Source organism: Solanum stenotomum, chromosome 11 (assembly GCF_019186545.1).
Source record: "Solanum stenotomum isolate F172 chromosome 11, ASM1918654v1, whole genome shotgun sequence".
Lineage (NCBI taxonomy): Eukaryota > Viridiplantae > Streptophyta > Magnoliopsida > Solanales > Solanaceae > Solanum > Solanum stenotomum.
In genome coordinates this window covers 51,758,278-51,779,666 of record NC_064292.1, presented here as the reverse complement: position 1 = coordinate 51,779,666, position 21,389 = coordinate 51,758,278, and the positions used below count along the sequence as shown (strand labels likewise).

Sequence of the window (21,389 nt, the reverse complement as noted above, 5' to 3'; positions counted from 1 at the left end):
GTTGATCATCTGTCCCGACTAGGTGATTCATTTCATATGAACAATGAAGGGCAGATTCGTGAAGAGTTTCCTAATGAGCAATTGCTTGCTTTGGACACTGTTCAGGTGCCTTGGTATGCGGACATTGTGAATATTTTGGTGAGTGGTTTATTTCCACCTGGGGCATCAACACATTAGAATCAGAGGTTAAAGTATGATGCATGCTTCTATATATGGGATGAGCCATATTTGTTCAAGCAAGGTCCGGATTAGATGATGAGAAAGTGTATAATCGAGCAGGAGGCGACGCAAATGTTAGAGTGTTGCCACGCGTCGCCATATGGTGGACAACATGGAAGCGAAAAAACTGTGCATAAGGTATTGCAATCTGGTTTCTTTTGGCCTACTTTATCTAAATATATTGCTTTGTTGTGAAAAGTTGTGATCAGTGTCAAAGAATGGGCACCATTTCAAAAAGGCATCAGATGCCATTGAACAACATACTAGAGGTGGAGATCTTTGATGTGTGGGTAATAGACTTCATGGGACCATTCCCATCGTCCCGAGGTAATCAATACATTCTAGTAGATGTGGACTACGTGTCTAAGTGGGTGGAGGTTGTTGCATTGCCAACAAATGATGCCAAAGTGGTTGTCAACTTCATCCGAAAGCACATCTTCACCAGGTTTGGAACGCCAAGGTCTATAATCAGTGATGGAGGTAAGCACTTTATAAATAACGCAGTTCATAGTCTGTTAGCAAGGTATGGGGTGAGGCACAAAATGGCTACAACATATCATCCTCAAACTAATGGGCAGGTAGAGGTATCAAACAAGGAGGTCAAGCAGATCCTCCAAAAGACTGTGAATGCCTAAAGAAAAGATTGGGCTGACAAGCTAGATGATGCCTTATGGGCATATCAGACTGCTTACAAGACACCGATAAGGACTTCTCCTTATCGAATGGTGTTTGGGAAAGCATGTCATTTACCAGCTGAGTTAGAGCACGAGGCATATTGGGCGATTAAGAATCTGAATCTGGATGCTGAGTTAGCAGGTAGGAAGAGAATCACACAGTTGCACAAGTTAGAAGAATTTAGGCTTCATGCCTATGAAAATGCCAAATTGTACAAAGAGAAGACCAAAAGGTGGCATGACAGGCATATTGTGTCCCGCACCTTTGAGCCTGGTCAACTAGTGTTTCTGTTTAATTCACAGTTGAAGTTGTTTCTCGGTAAGTTTCGATTTAAGTAGAGTGCCTTTTTGAAGTTGTAAGAATGAACCAACATGGTGCTGTGAAATTGAGAAACAAGGATAAAAACTCTACATTCCTTGTGAATGGTCAACGGGTCAAGCATTATTTTGGGAAGGATGTGGATTGGGAGCTCGAAGAGTTCACATTGAATGAAGAATGAATCATGAGATGGGTCGTGCCGCGACGTTAAATCAGGCGCTACACGGGAGGCAACCCGTGAACCACTGTAATAGTTAGGATTTATTAGTTTTTATTTGTTTATTTGAGTTTTAAAGCTTAACCATTCTAACACATAGAAAATTCCCTAATTTCAACTACAAACATCCCAACTAACCTCTCACGTCACACCCTTACTACTTTTTCATATTACCCAGACATGGCCACATAGAACATCATATCAAGCTTCCTACTACCCATGAAACCCTTTCTCCAAAGTAGAATCAACCTAAACACGTTCATCACGTACACTACCCCCCCCCCCCCACACACACTCCTTGCCATTACAACACACGACACTTTTTACTCAGTCATTAACAACTGTTGCAACGTTCACTCCCCACTTACTGTATAACTCCACCTCAAGGTACATAACAAGTTACTCAACATAGAATAACAATCGCAGTATAAGTCCCCATAATCATAAAACAACTCCGGTAAATACAACATCAATTATCATTATGAACAAGGTACTACTTCACAATTCTCAAGGCCTACAATTATGTCAAGTCATTGGTTCTCTCATGGAACCCAAACCCAATCTGTTAGTATATCGGAACGTGGTACCCGATCCAAAGATTATATCGGAACGTGTCAATCGATTTCATATTTATGTCGAAACGTGGCAACCGATCCTAGTTAGTTATGTCAGAACGTGGCAACCGATCCACAATCACAATCACAAGGCATATCATCATAATCATACAACAAGAGATGATTCATAATATATAGTTCTTCATTCATACTTGTTCACATTAGGTGGGATCAACAGGTTTCGTTCACATACAAACACGTATTACAAAGAAACAAGAGCAACCCACAACACACAATTATAGGATCACAACCATCCCAATGAACTACTCATCGACGAATCTCATGTAGACATTAATTCAACCCTACTTAGATCTAGTTCACAATCTAACGCTTCTTCCTAGGGTTTAGTCGTATTTCGTTCGGTGCGCGAAGGCCTACACATAATTCCTACCATTGAATTACATATATTACGCAGTGGACACAGATTTATAACTACTCAATTCATAAAACCTAGCCTACCTGGGCGCCAAGCAGATGCAATGAGTTTGACATTTGATTCTTGCTTCCGAAACTCATGAGGGTGATATTGATCGGAAATCTGCAATTCGTCGACATCCTTTCGTTAGAAATCTCTCTCCATCTTTCCCAAGCTTGGAGCAGCTTTTTAGGGGTTTCTAGGGTGTTTTTCGACTATTTTAGGTATTTTATAAAGAAGAAGGAAATAAGGATTCACGTTATTTACCTTCTGTCTCGCCTATCCCGCTCTGGCGTCAATTTACCCCGCCTTGGCGCCGCCGCCCTAGCGGTCACTGGCCCGCTCTGGTGGGACAATGGCCCAGAATTTTCTCGAATTTTTTATTTTCCTAAATAACGACGGTTCGGGTCGTTGCATATTCGATCGAATTTAAGTTAATTCAGCTCTCTAATAATTATTTACTCGATTCAAAAATATTTTATAGAAAATGATGATTTAAACAGAGTAATATCTCTATCTATAGAAAAAAAGTTAGAGATAGAATTCTGGTACAATTTATTCTTTTCAACCCTATTTAGAGAATTGTCATTGTTGATCAAAAACTTAAATTCCAGTCCAAATCGTGACCAAACTCAAAAAATATGATAATAAAATATTACTTTCGGACATATATGAGATTAAAAGAAAAATGTACGAATCTCGATTTAATTAGCTGATCGAATTTACTATTTGCTTTTTGTATCAGATGGACATACATAAATTATAAATCGTATATATATATATAAAGTAATGCCTTCTTCAGCAAATGTGTGCTTTCGAAAAAAAATAATATAATACGTGAATCTAAATTTAGTTAAATCTTAAAACGAATACGAAATAAAATGTCAGTGCACATTGCGTAGTTGTGTTCTTATTGATAAATACAAATTCTCTGCCCATCCAACTTTGTTGAGAATTTAAAACTAAATTATGTCAGATCCCAAAGCTATGTCAGTCAACTTAGTACTGATCATTGAAAAGGGGTTGTTTGGTTTAAAACAACAATATTTTATGATAAGAATGATAAAATTAATTTATAAAAATATAATTTATTTAATTGATTTATGTTTGGGCAGATTGATAATCAGGTTTTCTATTTGATTAATAATTCATTTTGATTCGTTTAATTCACTTTATTTATTAATTAGGTTAGTATACGGTTTAAATTGACACACAACATATAATATAATATTTTAGTGTGATCTCATAAGTGGTATATGAGAAACATGTGATGTCCTCAAATCTTGGTGTACCCAAACTTTATCCCTATATTAAATGAGGTAGAGATATTTTCTTTCAATAAATCCTCAACTTGTAGAAAGACCTTGTAAAAATATTATCTTGTTTTATATGATAAATATAATCATACTTGAATATTTATAAAAGAACATATTAAGATGATAAAACTTTATAAGAATTGAGCGGATTTGATTATAACTTGTTCTTTAATTCAATTTATTTTAGCCCGCGTAACTTATTATTAACTCAACTCATTTAGTCCGGTCCAAATTCGATCGAATCCATACATGGAATACTTCTACATATATGAGATATATTACACCAAGATTTTGATATAATAATAATTCTTACTAATACCTTTTAATCTTTTTATTTCAATTTGTTTGTCCTGCTTTCCTTTTTAATCCGTTTTAAAAAATTGTATCTTTTCATTTTTAGCAACTCTTTAATTTCAATTTTTCACGTGGCATATTTAACATCACAAGATTGAAAATTCTTATTTACTTTTTTAATTCGATGTCAAGTTAAAACAGAACAAACAAAGAAAAATTTAGATACGGGATAAATTTAATAATTGACCTAATTCTTTGTACCAAACAACCGGCCTCTAAATACTTTAATTACTAGCTTACACCAACTTTAGGTTAAAAGAACAAAAATTAAAGCTAATTAATTAAGTTACAAACTCATCAAGGTCCATCTTCCTTCCTTCTAACTAAAACAATTATTAACTAAACATATCTAACTTTTACACTAATAAATAATCTTTTTATAACCTATTTAATACTCCTTCGGTTCATTTTTGCTTGTTCAATATTTCGAAAATAGATTTTCACTTTTACTTGTCTGTTGTAACATATCAAGAAAAGACAAATATTATTTTCATGTTTTACCATCAACATTAATTACATATTTTCTGAATCATTTTTCAAGACTTATGACTATACATTAAATTATTATTATTTCTTAAAAAGCGTGCAAAGTTCAAAATAAACAAGTAAAAATGAACGGAGCACATCACTCACCTCAATCCTATTGGGTTGACTAATAAGTAATTTCTTAACAAGAAACCTTACTGATACCAATATAGTATATATATACTGATTTAATATCAATTGATCGAAATTATCAGCCTTAATGATACCAATACAGTATATGATACTAATATAGTATCAGTTAAACGAAATTAGTTGTGAGGGTATATAGTATAATTATTTAAATTATTTAACACGGTATAAATATAAAGGAGTATACGTTTTGTAATTTATTTTTTTTATGGAGTATTTGCTTAGTTTCACCATTTCAAAAGCCTAGCCCAATATATTTAAAAGGGCCTTAAAAAATTCTAGCCCAATCTAGCCCTAAGTGGGCTGCAGGCTGACCCGTCAATACCCTTGCAAATTTTATTTTCTAAAAAATTATGAGATCATTATTTTTTGGGAGGAAAAAAAATGTTTAATTATTAGATGTGAATAAAAAATTATTACTTTTAAATTATTAAAAAAACGAAGGGTCAAAATATATTAGTATTTTTTTTTTAAAGATTTCTACATGAAGTATCAAGTATTATTTTTTTTACCTGAATTATTATCAATTATTTATCAAAACACAACTCATTCATCAATTGTTCCTTTTTCAACTTGAAACATCATTGTCTGTCAGATAAAGAAAAGGAATTGAGATGTGTTTCGATATATTTGATTGTTAATTTATCAAAAATGTAAAAAAAAAATAAAAATAACTACTCGATGGCTGGGTAATTGGTGCTCCCACCTTCCGCGTGAAAGGTGACGAGTTCAAAGTCACCCAACCTCGATTTTTTAGTTCTACAAAAACTCACATTCAGAAGATGAAGATAACGAAGTGAGAACTATGGACCGACAAAGTTAGTCTAAAAAGCTTTTTTTTTTTGTTTGATGTATCATATAAAGTTATATCATAAAGAAATAAAATTTTATTTAGTATTTAAATTAATTATTAATTATTATTTTTAAAAGAATTGAATTATGCTCTGTTAGCTCATTTCAACTCAAATAACTAATGAATCATTCAAACCACTTTAATCCATTCAAATTAAATTAAATCCGCCTACTTAATTAAAGAAATAAATTAGATTAGTGTTAAAATAATTAAGCTACATAGATACTTCAATGATTTAATTTAAACATATAATTCATAATTCAGATCTGAATTATCTCAATTGTATTAAACTAAATAATATATATATTAAATAAAAATAAAGACTTATGTATCTTACAAATTAAGTACTCTAAGAAGATCGATCGTATAACTTCTTCTTTTTTTACAAAAAAAAAAAAACAGATTTCTGGTGAAAACATCAAACTTAAAGCACGTGACCTTCTTAAGATGTGCACGAACAACTGTAGACACGACTTATCGTCTAGAGTCTTGCCTCAAATTACGCGATCTTCCAATTCAACTACTTTAATCATTTCCGAGCACCTCGTACCTCAAATTAATCGATTTGATCATTTTCGAGCACCTCATATCTTTTTCGAAGCGTTCGAAGACGCAACGATATCATCATCGAGAATTCTGAAAAATGATTCAACTTCTTTACTTGCAACAATTTCAACAAATTGTAATTTCCTCTTACATGACGAAATTACCCTTTTGGGTTTTTTAGGTGCAGCTGGACATTTGAGAATTTTTGGGATTAAAAAAGGGGAAGATTTTGGGGTTTTGCAATCATCTTTATTGATAATAATATTAATATTATTATTGATACATCTTTGAGAAGAATTGATATTTGGTGAATTAATTTCAAAGAGATCTTGTGGAAATTGTAGATCTGTAGACATGATTTTTTTTTTTCTTGGATAGAATTTGGAAGTTTTTTAGAGAGAGAAAAAGATCTAGAGAGAGAGAGGGGAAATAGAAAAGTTCTGTGTGGACAAGCTATGTGAGGTATCTTTTTTTGTTTTAGGGCAATATATATATACACACACATGGGGTGGGGGTAAGGGGATATGGGAAAATGAAAAATTTGGTATTTGATGGACATATGATATTTAGGTCTCATCTGGTCATAGATTTTGAAGTCGAAATTTAAAATTTTGAATTTTTTGAAATTTGAAATTGTGTTTAGATATGTATTTTATGTAGAAAAAATTGAAATTTTGTGAGTGGAGCTTTGAAAACTCCAAAATTGTTTGAAATTATTTGAAGAAAATCTGATCAAATAGATTTTTGAAGATAAATCATCATAATCTGATCCAGAAGTTATGGTCAAATGCTAGTGGAATTTAAATTTTAGAAAAAATTGATATTCAGTATTTTAATATACCGTATTGAAATATATACTATAGTAATATACACAATACGCGTAATTTAAATTATAAATTATTATAATAGTTCTAAAAAGTTCCTTTCTTTACATTTAGTATTTATGTATTTTTATTTTTTTTACGAGGATCTTCTCATAAATAGTCAAGCAAATTTATGATTTACTTTTTCTAGTTGGTATACATAAATATACACTAATTATATATGAGTATACACAAGCGTTATACATATATTATAATTCAAGTTTAGATTATAAACTTAATATAATAGTCCTAAGAAGTTTCTTTCTTTACATTTAGCATTTAGGTTTTTTTTTTGTGAGGATCTTCTCATAAATAGGCGAGCAGATTTATGATTTTTTTTAATTGGTATATATAATACATTGATTATATATGAGAATACACATATGTTATACTTGAATTATACATATTTTATGTATCTGTCCGTCATTTTTATTAAATCAATTAGGTGGATGACTATTTAGGTTAATTCACATTCTTCGTTTTTAATACCTTCTTGTTTTTTCTCACCATTTATCGTTACCTACTTTACGTTTTCGATGTTCCCATCTTTAGACATTATAATTAAGAAATAGTCAATTTCAATTTTCAAAACAAATGGTTGTCCAAATATTTTTTGCCTTTTAAAGACAAAAACGGTTACAATTTTCAGTCCAAAATCAACTCAAATCTAAACAAAAAGATTGAGCAATATATATATATAACAAATCGATTCGATTGAATCTCAATAATTTTCTTCGTTCAAATTTTATATTTATCTTGAAAATTTATTTAATTATAATATTTAACTGACTTATAGACTTACTAAGTCAAATACTTTAGTGTTTTCTTTTTGAGTATACATAGTATTCGAATCAATTTGCGGACAATTTATATACGACCTTGCTTTGATATGAGTGATCTCTATGTATTTAATAAGTTAGTTATTTTGTAACTTTCGTATGAAATTCTACCTTTATATAAATGTATATTTCTAGTCCTACACGAACACACTTAAAAAAGAAAAATTCTCTAAGTAATTAATTATTGTAAAAAAAAATTTCATTTCAAAATAAATGTTACGCTAACAAAAATATCCCAAAATAACTATTGCTTTAGATAATTATCAAACACAATATCACTTTTATGTATATATATGACTTAATGTATACATAACTTACGCCTCCAAATCAACTACCAAACGAGCCCCCTTGACTTTAGGTTTAGATTTAGAGTTGAGACTTGAAATATCATGATGATTCTGATAATCATGTTTAGAATTTAGTTTTTCAATTATTTAAATAAAATACTCATATCATTATTATTTTTCAAAAAATATGTCAAATTTATAAAACTGGACAAATGAAAATAAACAAAGTTAGAGAGTAATTAGTTTTTCTTTTTATTTCTTTTTTGATGATTTAATGCATTGAATGTAGACTTAAATTTGTAAACCATATGTTACAACAAAAATATACATACATATGCATGTGACTCGTGAGACATACAATATGATTTCCATATTTTCAACACGCACAATGTTTCTACAACTCACATCTCTTTTAATTATATAAATATAAATTAAAATTTCATATATATATATATATATATATATATATAACAAAGGCGGACCCACACCCATAACATCCACTCGTCAACATCGGAAAAATCATGTGTATATATGTATATCTATTTTGAGAAATTGATAAAAACTACAATATAATTAACAGTGCACCCTTAAAACGTAGATGTGTGACGTTGGTACAAGTCAGATAGACTAGAATTCAAATTTAGCTAAAACCTTTTCACTATTTTTATTTTAAGTGCTTGGTGCATCCGCGCTCTGATATGTGTCAATTAATAAATAAGTCGTTAGTTCGGTTAGTGGTCATGTGAGTCGCACGTGTTAGTTGTTAGTCGGTTAACACTGTAGCCAAGTTAGTTATAACTAACTATGGGAGTCTGTTTTACTTCACGTGTATAAATAGGAGATCAACCCCAATTGTAAAGGTATCAAATTGTAAAGGATCAATAAACAGTTTTCTCTCTTTCTCTTCTCAATTCCTCTGTTCTACGGAACCAGCTGTTCAAGAGCAATTAGTTAATTTGCTCTTTAGGCTTAGTTCGATTTCTTTCCCAATTATCAATACGCATCACGCTCTTCAAATTCCGAATTCGCCTCGCTATATACTTATCCACCAACCCAAAAAAAGTTTTTTTTGTTCAAAAGTAGCCGCCAGCTGCCTACTTTTATAGAAGCAATATGAAAGTGTTTTAATAGATTTTTAGGTTTAGTGATACTCTTTTAAAACACAATTTTTACCTTTCTAATTATTTTACCAAATATGAGTGTTGTTATTTATACCAAATTACTTTTCCTCAAATTTCATTGGGTTAAAATACTTTCTAAAACTAAAAACCCATTAATTATTCATTTTTCGAAATAACGTTTCACTTTATTTGAAATTAGTATTGGATTACGAAAATTTCATATCCAATTTGAAGTTGTATCTAATTTAGATAATGATATATAACCTGTTTTTTAACTCACTTTTCACTTTTGAAGTTGTTTTTAAATATTACATGAATAATTTCAAATATTCTTTTTTTTAAATATTATAAAAAACACAAACCTCCATATTCAATTTCAAATCGATAAATTTTAACTTAAGTGGAAATTATTTGAAATATAAAGTTAGTAGGTATTTTCTATTTTTTTAAATTGTTGTTTTAACTTTTTGATGCTTATTTTAAATATAAATATATTGTATGTACTAAGCAACCTCTTTCTAACAAGAGATGATTAATTTTTTCATTTTAAATATAATGTCGTTAAAAATACAGTACATTGAAAAAATTTATCAACTTAACAATTGTTTAGGGATAATTTTCTTGGAGCTAAAATAATATAATTAATTTCAGATGAAAAAAAAAGTTTTTAATTCATTGTATTATGTTTTTAACCAAAAAGACAAAATAGAAGTAATAATTAAAGACAAGAGCAAGACAGAAAATCAGAAAAGATAAATTTTAAGAGTTATGAGCGTGGAATATGGGAGAAGGAGTCGGGGGATAATCTTAAGAAAACGTTTTCGATATGTAATTAAGTAAAAAATATTATTTAAAAAGATATTTATATATAATTTTAAAAAATATTATCAAAACAGGATAGAAGAATAATAGTGTCGAGTGATGGGGATGAGAGCTACGAGAATGGACTATAGTGGAGATGGGGCCAATGTATTGAAAGATAGAGAAGAGCTAATCAATGTGAACAGTTATTCGTGAGATTTATTTTTTTTATATTTTTGTCTCGAAAAGTTATTTTTAAAGAATTTGTTCTTCTCAAACTAATTTTTTTTCAAAAATTTGGTCAATCAAATATGTGAAAAGTAAATTACAAAATGATTTTCTTCGTATCGAACATATTAAATATTTGCTTCGGCATTTAGTATATATAAATAAATATATATATATATCGACATAACATATCTTCTTGGAACTTTGATTTATTTAATAAAAATCTGACACATTTGCCCCCAATATAATGTTAAGATATCTAGTGGTTGCAATTCGACCACCTTATTACATATTGAGATGCAAGTTTAAAATTCAGAATTTATTTTACAGAATGTAAATAAAAATATGAATATAAATCTTAAATAAATATTATATTCTGCTTATTATTTTAAGAGTTCAATAAATTCTATAAGTCAACTTTATACCACTTTCCATTAGAATCCACTTTTTCTCAAGAAAAGAATAAGGAAAAAGCAAAAAAAAAAGTTATTCCCTCTTTTTAAATTTGTTTTTATATATTTTTTTGCTTAATTATTACTTCATCAATCTTATATTAGTTATCCATTTTATTAAATGTAGTTATCCCGATATAATTGATTAAAACAAATCATTTAATACTTAATTTTATTTATTTTTTAAATGCAAACAAGTTGTAAAGTTTTGAAAAGTTTCTCAAGTGTTGAATTAGTACAATATTTTTTTATAGTTTAATTTATTAAAAAACTTATTTTTTAATTATTTTTTTTGGATAACTAACATAGAATAGAGAAGTATTATCTATTATATCATGAATTAAGCCTCAAGGAAAGTACACTTTAAAAAGTAGTTAGGGATAACAAGTGTTTAATAAGTGTTCTTTATAACGATAACAAAATATTAGTTCATCTAATAATATAATATAATACAAAGATGTCAACTTTGATTTCGTTATTTTTTGCCTTCAACGTTTATTTCAGTTGGACAATAAGTGTTTTTCACAGAAAATAAATATTTTTTGTTACTTATTTTTTTATGTTCGATATTTAAGTAAAAGTTATTAACAAACAATCTTAGATAGATTATAATACTATAAGAGGGGAAGGTGGGGGTAGGGGGTGTTGGGTCGTGGACAGTGGCGGAACTAGGATTTTTAATAAGGGGTTCAAACTCTGAAGAACTAAACACACGAACTAATCGAAGGGGATTTGACATTTACTATATATATAAAAAAAAAATTTAACCATGAATAAATAGTAATATTTTCCAAGGCATAAACGATATCAGTAAACNACCATGCATGCATGAATAGTCTATTTTCAGCCGAAGGGGGTTCGAATGAACCCCCTAACAAAGGCTGGCTCCACCCCTGGTCGTGGAGACGGAAGGCTATGAGAATTGAGAGGCAAGGTGAAGAACTGAAGATGAAGTGTGTTGGATGATCGAAAAGAGACAATCAATATAAAATGATATTTACTAAATTTGTTTTATCTATTGTAACTATAAAAAATACTTTCCTTATTTTTAATGATCTACTTTTTAAAAATAAAAGAAGCAATTGTATCACGTTATATGCGCTGAAAAGAAAAAATAAATAACTAACAAGGTATTTTAGCCGATTATAAAGATTATTTTTTTCTTAGTAATTAGATTGTTACGTTTAATATTTATAGGTTACTTCAATTTTTTTTTATTTGATTGGTAAAAATATAACAATATTTTTTACTAGAAAAAAATGAGAAAAATGATTATGTTAGTTAAAGTAAAGAAAACAAGTCTCGCGAATGATATTTCATATTAGTTGTACCATGTTTAGTATCGTCTAATACACTTCATCTTCATCTCTACGCCTTACTCCTTAGCCCTCCGTCTCCATCACTCTACATCCACCTCCACCTCTCAGTATTTGTCTAGACTATATATATGCAGATATTTTAAGGATAATATATCACTTGCTTATGTATCGAACACAAGAAAATAAGTAAAAATCTAGCTATTTAATTATTTCTCTGAAAATCATTTTTCAAGAAAAATATTTTTCATGAAAAACATCTTCCTTCATACCGTTCGCACCGAACACACCGTATGCACTCCCGCTACATGCATCAAGAGGCATGGACGGATTTAGGGCAAAGTAATTCATCTGAATTCCTTTTATCGAAAAATTATATTATTGCATATACAATATGAATTTATATATATATATATAATGTAAAATTATCTTAGCTTATTCATTTCTTTTTTTTTCTTATATTTTAGATTTTCTTAATAAAAATTCTGACATAACTAAACTCGAATAACTTAGGTTGTATCTTGTTGTATATATAGAGAGTCACACTCATAACGGGCATAGGGTACTCTTTTGATGGAGCCTTCAATAAGACGTCGTACCTAACAGATCTTTCTGTCTATTTGTTTTTATATTATAAATTACTATATAATAAAATTCAAGAATTAAGTTTTTTTTTTGGTTGTTGGTTTTAATTTACCAAATAATATATATACCCACCACATCCTTCCTACCTAATGAATCATTCCATGTGTAATGTTTTTCCTTCAAGCATATTCTTCCTCTCCTACTCTTTTTTTTCCAAAATTTCTCATGTCCGATATCCGCGTTAAAATTTTGATATTTTGATTTGAATTAATTACCGTAATGTAATATACATTAAAAAGGAGCGGGGATAAACGATTTTTATTAAGATTGTTTTTCATGCTTAGAACTCAACCTCGAGACATTTGATTAAGAATAAGTTTCTATAAGCAATGTCACGAACAATAATAGTACTTCTCTTAGATGTTTAACTTGACGAATCAACACATAAGTTATTACAGATGCATATAAATAATAATTTTAGAAGCACAAAATTTTAGAACAAAATCATTATAGAAGAAAGGTATAAGACTTGGGAATCACAACATGATAAATAAACTTTAAGCACGCAGATGAATGTCTATTGTCAGTCTCAATCCTTCGGTTATCGAATTAAAATAAGGAGTTTCATATTCATATTGACACATCACTTTATGCCATTGGATGTATGTTGGTACAAAAAGGGCCGTTTGATAACTACAACATCTATTAAGAAACAATAAAAACTTTATAATTTTACTATATCGCTCCCAATTATATATTACAAGTCATTTAAATATTAAAAAATGAATAGTATTTTATAGTAAAAATAAAATGGGTATAACATTATAAGTTATATCTTAATTTTTAAATTAATTAATAAAAATATATTTTTAAAAAAAATAATGAACAATTAAAAATAGATGAGTTGAGTACAAACTGTACAATAATAATATATCCTAACAAAAACATAAATAGTTGGCCTAAATAGTTAGTTGATTGAAACAAAAAGGTGTATATGGAGTTAAATACAGCCAACACAGTACTGTTGTGGGGTTCCACTCTTAATACTCTTGAAAAACAATTAATATTCATTTTCTTGTGTCTCTCTTTTTTCTTTTTTTTTAAATATTAGGCAAGTAAAAATGAACGGAGGAAATAGTTCTTTAATATAAAAACGTAATTGAAAACAATTACTAATTGTTGTCCCTGTTTTTGTTTAAATGACACTTATTTTACGATGGAGAAAATATATTAGTACTATATTTTATTTTTATTACTATGTCTTAACTATGTTCCAATGATGGTGTTGCATCTTTTTTTCTTGGTAAAGTAAATTATAAAGTTCTAGGTAACAAGAAAACAGCAAAATCTAATGTTAATAAATCTTGTTTAGATACCACTTTAATTATTCCTTGTTATCAAAGTTTGCTTAAGAATCTCACACTTATAATTATCTTTTCTTTACAATATTTTGTCCTTTTCTTTTAAAACATAATCTTGATTAGTAGTCAATCAACATTTGACTTTTTCTAATGATATATATATGATATTCATTGACCTAATTAATTCATACTCGTCTCTATGTAAAGACATGTTAAATAGAGATAAGAAGTGTTTGTTACCTCTATATAGGAGTTTCTCTATTTCAATGTTTGCAGGGTCTACTTAGGGGTGACACTCCTAACAGAATTTTCTCTATATTCAAGATTCAAACTCGAGACCTATGATTAAAAGTGAAGTAATCTCACCACTGTACCACAATCTATATTAGTATTTTGTGACCATTTCATTTTTATGGTTTTATATATTTGCTATACTTCCCCAATAATTACATTAATTTAGGAAGCATTTAACATGTGGGACATTGTTATGATTCACCAAAAAAGACATAGTGGCTATAGCTATATTTATTTTATTTGGCATGGGTTATATTTTGCTATAATGAAAAAGTTTTTCTTCATTTTCAAGTTACATTAATCATTACGTTCTTAATAATGAGTTGTTGGTTGTACAAATAAATCATCATATAGTAGATATTCAAATAGCTAGGGGCCATTTGGTCCAAAAAACGACAAGTTATGCAAAAATTAATAATACAAAAAAATTATTGTGTTGGAATTGTTTCTTGTATTACTAGAATTTATATTTTTAACTCTCCTTTAATTATCCAACATAAAATAATATCTAAAAAATCAATATAACTTACACCATTTTTAGTTAATAATGCTAAGTTTTATGTGGAGATTATTTCTCCCAACAATTTTGAGAGAATTTAGTGTACGTAAATATTCATTACCAATATTATGAAAATTTTAGTTTAATCTAGTAAAATTAATTCAAACCTCTCTATAATGGTGTTATTTATCTTCTTTTTTTAAATAGCTTTTATAATGAAATATTGTTATAGAGAACATATATTCGATTGGGTCTCTCTATGAATGAAAAAGAGGTGCTTGAGATCAGAAGTAATCACCAGTGATAGGGCAAAAATAGGGAGAAAGACAAAGGAAAAACCGATGCCTACATTGAATTAATTGATTCGTAATGATAGAAAAGAAAAATAGGCATACGAATCGTACTCGAGCCACGTAACGAGAACATTGAACATAAAAAAAAATTGATCTAAAACTTGATTGTTATGATAAAAGTATTGTTATAGAGAATTCAGAGCTTACTATAAATGATCATTTTGTGTCTTAATCAATCAAAATCATAGTCTTGTAAAATAATTGGAACTCATTTTACACAAAAAAAATTAATTTGTTAAAATAATAAAAAGTTGGCTTTTCAAAGTGGACAAAAGTAAACAATAGTGAACCCATGTTAACAGCAAAAGACATATAATTTGTCTTAGCACCCCCACAAGAATGGGAAAAAACAAAATCAAATGGCCCTTTATTTTTAGCCATTTGGCGCTAGATTTTTGGGTCAAAATTTTTGAAATTTACAAATTATTTCAAATAAGTGTTTATTTATCATAATTTCACTCATAAAGTTGAATTGTGTTATCATGTCCAAATTACAATAAGCTCCTCACATAGTTTAGGGGTATAAATATTACGAAAAAATTGAGTTCAAAATGATAATAGAACTGTTGTATAATTTAGGTGTGTAACTGACAATTTCGCTATAGTTACAAAGCATTCTTATGTCTTATCCCAAGCAAGTTGAAACCAACTATATAAATTATCATCGACCAAATCGTTCCGTTAATTCAAAAGGCAAGAGTGTGTAAAAAAGTAACAATACAACACAAACATTCCAACAAGCTCATTGAACAATGAAACCTCTCATATATTCAAGTAAATAAAGACAGTTTTTGCCTTGTGAGAAAAGAATAGAGCAATCATGGATTTAATCTATTATAACATCTGGAATTCACAAGTGACATGTTCGTTCATTTATTCATGTGATAAATCCATCTAAAAAATACTTACTAAACCACAACTAGCACAAGTTCTATCATACAACTAAGATATCACCGAAAACGTTGAGATTTTGGTTTGAGAGATCCCCCAGTGGTAGAGGATGTAACTTCCATTGCAGCTTCGAAATGATATAATTCGAGAAAAATGTTCCCCCATGTACCGAAAATATCACTGTAGCAGCAGCTGGATCTATAGCCAGATTCAAAGCAGTCAAAGGAAAAGCAAAGAAGCTATTCTTCAGTCCAAAATTTCACTAAAGCTGTGACACATGCCTTCAATAAAGCAAGGAATGGATTTGTTTCACGTTCACCGGATTTTGTTGAAGTGCCTTTCCATGTTTCACTGGAGAAATTAGCAATCAAAAAATAAATTAGTGGGATTCGTGTTGCAGGAATGATGAACTTGTTGATACTCGAACTAGGGAAAAAAGAGACGAGGAAGTGTATTTAACTTCATCGAAGAGAAGTTATCAGTTACTCACAGATGAATTCTGTCTAGTGGAGGATTGACTCCTTTCTGATGGCTGCTACCATGTTGAATGCTGGCTTTGCCTTTATCTTCAACCAACTCATCCGCAGCTGGTTTCTTAGAAGTACCGCTGGCGCTACTGCTACCAACAGTCTCATTAGGCATAGGGCTATAAGCATTAACTGTCTGCAAAAGTTTTAGCATTTTGAATATAGCATGTTAACATCATAAATGGAGAGAAATTGAACGTTTGTACTAAATAGTCAAAAGGCGGGCAGAGCCCAGATGTAGACGAGGAGTAACAACCCATTTGCATTTACATTAATCGGACCTTTTTTAGTTGCAACAACAAATTATGCTTGTTAGCTAAAGTTAGCTGCAGATACAAAATACAATAACCTAAATATATGAACCTCTACCATTGCAAATTTGCAATCATGGCATAAAAGAAAAAGTCTAATGCTATGTAGGAGGTTATGCCAACGCTGTAAATTCTATACAAATATCGAAAAAAGACAGACATTCATATGTTCATGAAAGTAAGCTGAGTTGTGTATAGATGTGTTCAAGAACTAGCTTGCTTCTAGAAAATTTGTTCCGTCACTGAATGGAATTTCTTTATCAAAGTCGAAGTAACCATAAAAGTTGGAGCATCTTAACCTTCTAAACCTTCTTAACAACAGTATTGACAGTGCTAGATGCCCAAGAAATGTTGACAAAAATAATCACATCCCTCAGCACTAGCGCATGTCAAATGAGATAAATTCGCAAACTCCAGACTGTGATTGACTAGACTATATTTCCCGTACATTTGTCATCTGTACACCCCAATCCAATAATAAGTGCATTAAAATTTAAGACAAGCACCAGAGGTGATAAACCTTCAATCAAAAGATTAATTGATAAATATGAAAGAAAAAACAAGGAACTTGAGACCTCAACCTATGTGAAAAAAATTGCTAAAGTTTACTGCTTAAAAAGCTTACCTCACTTACAGTTGATGCGGCCTTAACTCCTACATTAGTGGCAATGGCCACTCTTTCTTCTGAGGAACTTAAAATTTCCAATGATGCCTCTCCAGCTTTCGCCTCTGTTTTCTCGTTCAACAATTTACTCGACTTCTCTGTTGTTGGATCAGCTATCATCACATCAACTGGCTCATTTACAGGTTCTGCAGCTTTTTCCAAAGAGGCTATCCTGTCGTGTTCATGTTCTGTTTCTTCACTAGTTGTTTCATTTAATCCTGAATCCAAATCATCTATTTTCTTAGAAATGGGTCGCAGGGGAAACTTCTCCACCAGTAATTCTGACGTTTTAAGAGGCATTCCAGCTTTTGATGCTTCTAGTTCATTCAATCCACCTTCAACATCTAGATTCTCTCCTACCACCGACTTTGTAAATATTGGTTCTCCGTATGTTTCATCGTTTTTAACTGTAGGAAGACTAGCATCAACCCCAGAGAGGAGACTCACATTCACACTTTCAGAGATTATCTCAGTAGAATCTAAAACTTGTGCACTGGTATTTTGATGCTTGAAAGAGAGGGTGTTGACTAAGTCAGATTTACCAGAGATTTCATTTTCTTCGGTTGTCTCAGAGTCACCAGTCATTTGTTCATTGAGCATCTCATGGTCAACTCCATTAATCCCACTAAAATGCAAAACGTCATCCTTGTTTTTTTGATGATCAGATTCAGAATCAATTATGAATGATTCATCAGACTGTTCAATCCTCTCAGAAACGTCACTTGTGCTAGTTTGTAGTCCATCATCTGCAACCATCACCTCATCTATATCAAGCTGTCTATTCATGCCAAAATCTGCTTCTTCACATTTACCCATGTAATGGTTGGGCGCATAACTTGACATAACATGGGTCTCACCAGACAAAGATAAACTTTGCGGTTCAGTTGATATGGATCCTAGTGGATATTCTTCTGCAAAAATGATATTGTTCTGCTCTTCAGGAGATAACTTAGCTGGACCTAGAACTCTATTTTCCTGAATTATCTCGCGAACTAGTTCTCGTACTGTGTAGAAAGAGCCACCAACTTCCTTGTGCGTCAAATTAAGTGATGGGAAATTCCCATCATTTGACTTCTGATATCTGCAACCATTAAAGCCAAGAGCAAATAAGATGTCATTCTGTCGATCTAACTGCTGGTAAGTAAAGATATAGTGCTCCAAAGAAGATTGAAATTTTTACTTCTTTTTTCTTTGAAAATTTTAAGATCATCGAAATAAACTTCTTAGCACCTTTTGAAGATGTTCACATAGGTAGAGATGACCTACATAGCAACCTATGAGACAATGATCATAAACATTGAAACTATAGTCACATTTAATGTCTTTACCGTGGACCTAGCTTATTTACTCACAAACTCTCTACCTTTCTTCTTTGTGCTCATCACTGATCAGAATATGCAGTGGCAGCAGATAAAACCTGCGGATATCTGTCCCAACAGAGTATGATTATGCATTCGCATCTGAAGATTTATACACACTAGATGAAGGAAAAGAGGAACACTAACTCAATAAGAGGTTTCCGTTTATGAAACTGGTTAATAAACAATCCAATAATTGTAAGTTTTTTCATGTGCTTAGGATTGTTGGAGGATAATGATCTCCTCTTTGCAGGATTCATGTATCTCACGAGTCACAGGGGACATGAGTTACAAGGGAAATTTTACTCGTGTATTTTTCTACACCTCCACCTCCCCATCCACCCCCTTGATATTCTCATTCTTCTTCACCGGGAAATGGGTAAAGAGGTTATTCTACTCATTTGCCCATTTTTTCCCTCCAGCTCTCTCATCGACCCCTATTTGCTACTGCACTGACCACCCCCACCCCTAAAATCCTCTTTTTCCTCCCACCTTTTTAACTTCATTTTTCATTTCAGATTGTTTTATTCTGTCGGTTTTAGTTTATGCAGTATTTGAGTATTTACCCATACAGGAATACTGTGCATGCCTAATTTGCTAATCTTTAACTACAAATTTCTTTTGATAACCATGGTGTCCCAGGCAGCTTGCGCGTACCTCAACTAATCCCACTGGATACCTGTCACCTCCCACCAGCAACACATACCAAGTAACTCTGTCCACCAAAACTAGGGCAGATGGAAAAAAAAATCAAATATTTACATAATAGCCTATAGAAATATCATTTCAAGAACCTGCTCTTAGAATTTGGCAAATTTCATACACAGATATAGCTGATCCGTTAGCTAGACCGAAGCATCATAAGAATTTAAAAGAAGATTAGGTTCAATAGTCAATACTACTAAAATTGATGATGTCATGATACAAAGTAACACACATAATGTTCTAAACCTAAACAGATCAGTCCAAATCAAACAGACTTGGCAGAAATTATCATAAAAGCTCGGTTCAAGGAAGAAATGAAAAAGTCACTTACTTCTTTATAAAAGTTTCAACCATAGATTTCCTCTCTTCTTTCGAACGCCTAATCCTAGTCTTCCGGCCACCAGAGTCATTGCAAGTAGCAAGGGCAAATGTTTGCCCGACCCAACCACCCTTAATTGTGTGCATGTTTAGTTTTCAGCTACTCATGTAAAGCTGAAATGCTGAACAACAGAAAATGTTAAGCTTCAAGATCAAATATTGAAATTCCACTGCTGAATTTACAAACGATGGAAATAAAATGAAAAGAAGAAAAACTAATTCCATCATATTATTACACACAAAGGCCATATAGTTGAATTTCTCATTTGTCTTGATTTACCCCTGTCAAACAAGTTGATAGGGGCATGGTTAATCTTCAATATTGAAATGGTAATGAAGCAATCTCTTTCAATCCAAGCAAAAATTCTAAGTGAATTGACAAATGATTAAAACGGACACAAAATGATGAACAATATACTCCCTCAACCAACTCCTACTTGTCCACTATACTAAAATAGATGTCTACTTTTACTTGTTCAAACTTAGTTCCTACTTTACCCTTATTATTAACTATAGTCATTTCTCAAAACATTGAATTTATTATATTCAACAAGTGATATAGTAAAACTATTATTCTATTTATTGCTCCTTAATGGGTGAGTCAAGTCAATATTGAACAAGTAAAAATGAACGAAGAGCGCATTTCACCACAATGCAACATGAAGAATCAATATTCCCAGGAATTTTCACTTGTGTTGATGCAATCCGAACGTGTTGTCAAGGGTCCTTCAAAAATATCTAAAAACTCGCTAAAATTCGGGGATATGCACACACTAATCCATGTACCATAGCATATAAACAGTTCAAACATAAAGAACCCTTCAGAATAAGTTCATACTTTTGTTCCATCTGTAAATCCAGTTTTTTTTTTTTTCATTTCCAACAATTTAAAAAATAATATCAACAAGAACAGTTAAACTCAACAATTTTTAATTGGAAATGAAAAAACAAATTACTTAAACAACCAAGATTATCATACAATCATTAAGCTAAACCCCCACCAAAAAAGCTTTCTCTTTTCCTACTCTTCTATCTTCGGAATTCTGATATGGAAAAACTAATCAAAATTGAGCAAAAAAAAAAAAAAAACCCATTACCACAATTCCATAAGCAAACGAATTCCAATTATAGCTAAACAATTTTCAGATGTAAAAGAAAAAATAAAATATGGAGATTATAGATTGTGTATACCTGTGTAATGGGTGTTTCTGGAAAATAGAGAGTAAAAAAAATGAGGGCTTTTGAGAGTGATAAACCCTACACAGTGAACACTGAGGAGTGAGACGCCATTTTCTATTGGTCCACATACAGGGCGAGCAGGCTCATTATTATTTTTATTTGAATTTATTTTTAT

General features: G+C 30.9%; 2 protein-coding genes across 2 annotated transcripts; one reads left to right on the top strand and one right to left on the bottom strand.

The window, feature by feature from the left end:
- Positions 1-437: 437 nt before the first annotated feature.
- On the top strand, positions 438-1,232 carry LOC125846047 (uncharacterized). The gene is made up of 2 exons (XM_049525508.1): positions 438-797; positions 903-1,232. Exons 1-2 carry the CDS (start codon positions 438-440, stop codon positions 1,230-1,232), a joined length of 690 nt encoding a protein of 229 aa, XP_049381465.1.
- A 14,848-nt stretch (positions 1,233-16,080) lies between these two features.
- Positions 16,081-21,318, bottom strand: LOC125845404 (uncharacterized). Its single transcript, XM_049524904.1, has 5 exons — positions 21,227-21,318; positions 19,989-20,149; positions 17,556-18,675; positions 16,583-16,755; positions 16,081-16,443 (listed from the first exon to the last, which is right to left on the bottom strand). The coding sequence occupies exons 2-5, from the start codon at positions 20,120-20,122 to the stop codon at positions 16,332-16,334; spliced, it is 1,539 nt and encodes a 512-aa protein (XP_049380861.1). The 5' UTR covers positions 20,123-20,149; positions 21,227-21,318; the 3' UTR covers positions 16,081-16,331.
- Positions 21,319-21,389: the final 71 nt, after the last annotated feature.

Excerpts from the sequence above, each read along its gene's own strand:
- LOC125846047 (XM_049525508.1), top strand. The coding sequence starts at position 438 with ATGGGCACCATTTCAAAAAGGCATCAGATGCCATTGAACAACATACTA. Across the intron at positions 798-902 it reads ATCCTCAAACTAATGGGCAG|ACTGCTTACAAGACACCGAT; the intron begins GTAGAGGTATCA and ends TGGGCATATCAG.
- LOC125845404 (XM_049524904.1), bottom strand. The coding sequence starts at position 20,122 with ATGCACACAATTAAGGGTGGTTGGGTCGGGCAAACATTTGCCCTTGCT. Across the intron at positions 18,676-19,988 it reads GTTGAAACTTTTATAAAGAA|ATATCAGAAGTCAAATGATG; the intron begins GTAAGTGACTTT and ends TAATGGTTGCAG. Across the intron at positions 16,444-16,582 it reads CCACTAGACAGAATTCATCT|TGAAACATGGAAAGGCACTT; the intron begins GTGAGTAACTGA and ends TAATTTCTCCAG.